This window comes from Electrophorus electricus, chromosome 21 (genome assembly GCF_041902795.1).
Source record: "Electrophorus electricus isolate QZ-2024a chromosome 21, ASM4190279v1, whole genome shotgun sequence".
NCBI classification, from domain to species: Eukaryota; Metazoa; Chordata; class Actinopteri; order Gymnotiformes; family Gymnotidae; genus Electrophorus; species Electrophorus electricus.
Genome location: NC_137517.1, coordinates 4,251,551 through 4,256,380, shown reverse-complemented (window position 1 = coordinate 4,256,380; position 4,830 = coordinate 4,251,551). Strand labels below are relative to the sequence as shown.

General features: G+C 45.7%; 1 protein-coding gene across 1 annotated transcript; it reads left to right on the top strand.

Moving 5' to 3' along the window:
- The first annotated feature begins 227 nt into the window (after window positions 1–227).
- On the top strand, window positions 228–4,587 carry olfml3a (olfactomedin-like 3a). The gene is made up of 3 exons (XM_027011995.3): window positions 228–724; window positions 2,092–2,374; window positions 3,638–4,587. The coding sequence occupies exons 1-3, from the start codon at window positions 605–607 to the stop codon at window positions 4,426–4,428; spliced, it is 1,194 nt and encodes a 397-aa protein (XP_026867796.1). The 5' UTR covers window positions 228–604; the 3' UTR covers window positions 4,429–4,587.
- The last annotated feature ends 243 nt before the right edge of the window (window positions 4,588–4,830 follow it).

Below are 4,830 nucleotides of genomic sequence, written 5' to 3'. Positions count from 1 at the left end.
TAGATTATCCTGACTTTAATCAAATTGTCATTTATGCTGGGACATACCCAATAAGACACAACGTGGTTTATGATTAGCTATACCAAATAAGACACAATGAACAGCATATTATAGAAAATGATACCTTTAGGACATCTGTTAGGCATGTGTGATAAGTTGAAATGATTAAAAACATGTATCTCATGTATTAAAGCATTCTTAGTTATGAAGGTATTCTTAGTTATGTTCTTTAGTAGATTTATTGAATTATGACATAGTGTATTAGTGTATTAGCTGTGGTTTGGTCCTTTAACGGCCGTTTCAGCTGAGCTTCCCTGTAGAAGACGGCAAGAGTCCATGGGCTGAAGGCTCCTCCTTCAGTGTTTATAAAAACATTCCAGCCAAGGGAGAGAGGCAGCGAAGTCGAAACCCCAGAAGCCGGCCCTGTTCTCGGCCACTTTCGCTTTGATCACTTCCTCTCTCTCTTTCGTGCGTGCACACACTGGAGGATTTATTCCATACACAGGCTTGGGCAGCTGGAGTGGTGCAGAGGGCTTTCGAAGTGCTGAGATTTTTTTCCGACTGTTGAGCAGGGTACCCAGCGCGCCCCTCGTCCGAGCCCACCATGAGAGCAGCTGCCTTCTTCCTCCTCCTCCTGCTCGGCATGCTGAGTCAGCTCTCGCAAGCCCAGTACCACTACCAGGGCCTGATGAACTATCTGGAAAGCAGGATGGTTGCCATGGAGGTAAGAATAACTTGACCAGTCCCGCCGAACTGGCCAGCAAGTGGCAACAAACACCAACAAACGCCAGCTTCGTATCTGCTCTGGGCACTGATGCTAATTCTCAGTGTTGTTTACTCTTCTGGAAGAGAGGTGTAAACTACATATGTGGAGCAAAATCCTGTTCCTGCTTCGTTTTCAAGTATTCAAGGACGTCTCAGAGAAGCCAGTAAGGAAACCTTGTACATCGAATAATTTAGAAAAGTGACCAGGTCATGAAGATAATCTTCACAGGCAGTTGAGGGCGCTGAAGAGCTGAAGGCACAGGGCACGCCTGTCTTGGTAAATGTGAATTTGAACCTCATTCCACACCAGTTATTTTGACGTAAGGCATTAATACGTTTTTGTGAAGAGAGCTGTCGCCTCGGGGTGTATCTTTTGTCTGACTCGCCACATTTGCTCTCAGCGAAATGCAGTACGTAGTTAGAATGAGATGAAATCCTAGAGGAGCGTGTGCCTTTGGCACTGGTTTTCCCAAGATTTTTCGCATCCTTTGAAACAGGCCCACTTCAGATGTGCTGACTGTAAAGTGTCCTGTCTCAGAGGTGCCAGTGCATACACCTCTGTAAACGTGCCATCAAGAGTCTTGCATTCTAATATTCACCTGAGGGTCCTTAAATGTGATGACGAGGGGTACTGTATAATTACTACAAATGTTGCTAAATTTTGGATTTCGGATTCTCTGTATCTGGTATTTGCTAATCCCAGGTGATATGATAATGGTGCTAGGCCTATTGATTTATTTCACAGGAGTTCTTTTGCATGCTGAGTGGCAAATATAAATGAAAAAAAAATCTACCATCTAGTTTGACGGATCTACCATCCAACACTTTAGCACAATAAATAGCCCAAGGCTACCTTGCTTCTGACCATGAATATCCCTGCTTATAAAGGCTTTGAATGACTCTCAGGTTCACCTAGCACTACAACTGTACAATGACTAACATGGGCCATTTGGCCAACACAAATTCAATGTTTGGAAACATTAGTAAAACATCTCAAACTGCCACTACATCCTAATGCATGTCTACTATATGTCTGTTTTAAGTAATATAAGGTTGTAAGTAATATAACAACAATAAACCTAGTTGGAAAACTTCAAAAGTGTTCTTAATGTCTCGCTGACATGAAAGCCTTTAAACGCCCTCTCTTGTCTACGTACTTAGAATGCGCTATGATACTTCGGTACGTCTCTACTCATTCTGAGCATTACGATGGTTCACACCTTATAGTAAGGATTACAGAGCGTGTATAAAATGACTGTAAACCCACGAGGACCCCATGCCATGCACTCAGATATATACATTTTGTTTCTGTTTGTTCCTTTCCAGGAACGCATCGCCCTTTGGCATGAGCAGAACAGCCGCTACAACTCTGACCTGAAGCAGTTCAGGCGTCAAGCGACAGACCTCCTCGAGAAGCTGGCCAAGGACCACGAGAAGCTACAGCAGGACCTGGAGGGGACTGGGGCACGGGTGGAGCGGGTGGAGCGAGAGATGGACTACATCGAGACCAAGAACCCGCCTAAGCCGTGCATCAAAGCAAAAGACAAAATAGTCGAACAGGAGGCAGCGGTCAAGAAGAAGAAGAAGGATCAGTTTTTTGAAGTCTCCGGTGAGCTGCGGAAAAGGGGAGGGGTGTGTGGAAAAGGGGAGGGGTGTGCTGAAAAGGGGAGGGGTGTGTGGAAAAGGGGAGGGGTGTGGGGAAAGGGGAGGGGTTTGCTGAAAAAGGGGAGGGGTGCAATGAAAAAGGGGAGGGACGTGCTGGAAAAGGGGAGGGGTGTGTGGAAAATGGGAGGGGTGTGCTGAAAAGGGGAGGGGTGTGTGGAAAAGGGGAGGGGTGTGGGGAAAGGGGAGGGGTTTGCTAAAAAAAAGGGGAGGGGTGCAATGAAAAAGGGGAGGGACGCGCTGGAAAAGGGGAGGGACGTGCTGGAAAAGGGGAGGGGTGTGCTGAAAAGGGGAGGGGTGTGCTGAAAAGGGGAGGGGTGTGCTGGCCTTGTGGTGCAGGCCTGTCAGCATCTTGCTTTTGATCACGCACCTTCGGTTTCGAGCCTGACAGGTCTTGGCACATTAAGCTTGGCTATATTTAACTGCTCATTAAGTGCTATACAGCGTTGGCAGCATTCTCTTTGGAAAATCACTATATTGAAAAATGGAGGACAAACCCTGGTCTTTTAACTGCGTTTCATAGATTCTTAGTTGTGTTTAAGGGCTGCATTTACAGAAAGTAGTAAAATCTTTATCAGATTTCAGGCCTGTTGAGACTTTCTTTGTAATGGGGAAACCGTTACCTCAAAGACTCCCTGTGCTGATATTTTTTGTGATTAGAAACTGCTCAAAATGTCACCATTTCCTTCCTTCTTCCTTTCTGTCATAGAGAAAACTGGTTTGCAGCCATCCTTCATGTAACTTGTAGCTTTTAGAGCGGCACGTGTGCCGCTGAGGTGCAGAACCCTCGTCTCTCTAGAAAGCGAGATCGTTCTTTCTTATTAGCCATGATTTCAGAACTGCTGCTGTGCCAGTGTCATCTTCTCCTCATTTTCTCGGAGGATACTGCCTATCTCTTTTCATAATTCTAAAATTTCTGAAGCCTTTTATGAAAAGTGGATAGATATTTTTCTTTCAAAAGAAAAGTACACTGTGTCTGGCAAGGTATGTACCATGTTTAAAAAAAATTGAATATCCAGAGTTTTCTTTTAGGTTCAGTAACCTGGATTTTCAAATATTTCTGATTAGTTCATTGATTACTTTGGACTAGTTCTCATGGTGAATATTTCCTTGAAATACTTGTTGAACGAGTATAACAATTTCAGCAATAAATCAAGGTTTTTTAAGTTCTGAAATGAACATTGACGATGATGCTTTTATTTCTTCACAGTTTGTGTTGATATCGTGTCAAATATCCGAGCCATGAAGATTTTGAAAAGGTTAGGCAGCACCAAAGGAATGTGGACCAAGGATTCCAGGACATCAAAGGTCTACGTTTTCAATGGGACTTCCGAGGACACCCTATATGAGTTCAGCTCGGTGAAAGAGCTCTCTGTGTCATCAGGAATGTCTAAGGGTAAGGGAATCACTCTCCCTTCCACCTGGAATGGTACTGGCCATGCCGTCTATAATGGATTCCTCTACTATGTGAGCGAGAGCTCGGAGCTGCAGGTGATTAAGTTTGACCTGAGGAACAGCTCGGTGGCAGACAGTGCCGTCTTCCCACTGGAGGACCGCACTCCGGTGTACACCCTCAACCCCTTGACCCTGGTAGACCTCATTGTGGACGAGGACGGGCTGTGGGCTCTGTACCCTGTGGGTGACAACATAAACCTAGCCAAGATGGACCCCGACACCCTGGACATCGAGCAGATGTGGGACACGGCATGCCCCAGGGGTGGCGCCGAGGCTGCCTTCATCGGGTGTGGCACGGTGTACGTGGTATACAACACTAGGCCCTCCAGCCGTTCCAGGGTGCAGTGTGTGTTTGACGTGAACGACATGGTGGCCAGCGGGGAAGCGCCGCTGCTATACTTCCCCAGGCGCTATGGGGCTCATTCCAGCCTCAAGTACAACCCCGTGGAGAGGCAGCTGTATGCTTGGGATGATGGCTACCAGATCCTCTACAGGTTGGCCCTCAAGAAGAAGCTGTGGGCAGTAGTGCCACCTCCAGAGGAGTGACTGCCACTCCAAAGAGCACTTACTCACGCAGCCAGGAACACCTGACCAAAAAGATTGTACCGAGGCAAATACTAACTCAACTTAAAAAATGTAGCTATTAATTTAGTCACATATAAAAAAGCACAGTATGTTAAACTCAATAAAGTATTTCAAAATGTGTTTATAGTAGTCTGGGTGAACAATTAGACATGGTAAGTATTGTTCAGTCCAACATCAGATCCTTAAACTGGTGTAATTATGTAGGGGAGACATGGTTGGTTTATGTATCTCCAAAGAAGCCGAGGAGCACCACCTTACATGTATCTCCTAGGAAGAATGAAATTTAAAATCCACCCATGTTGCTTTCTAATAGCTGCTCCTGGTCATACAACCTCTCAGTATTGCACAAGGCCCTTCATTGAG

What these genes read in the sequence shown, in the direction of transcription:
- olfml3a (XM_027011995.3), top strand. Translation starts at nt 605, where the DNA reads ATGAGAGCAGCTGCCTTCTTCCTCCTCCTCCTGCTCGGCATGCTGAGT. An exon ending in GCAGGATGGTTGCCATGGAG is followed by an intron (nt 725 to 2,091) that starts GTAAGAATAACT and finishes GTTCCTTTCCAG; the next exon opens with GAACGCATCGCCCTTTGGCA. An exon ending in TCAGTTTTTTGAAGTCTCCG is followed by an intron (nt 2,375 to 3,637) that starts GTGAGCTGCGGA and finishes ATTTCTTCACAG; the next exon opens with TTTGTGTTGATATCGTGTCA.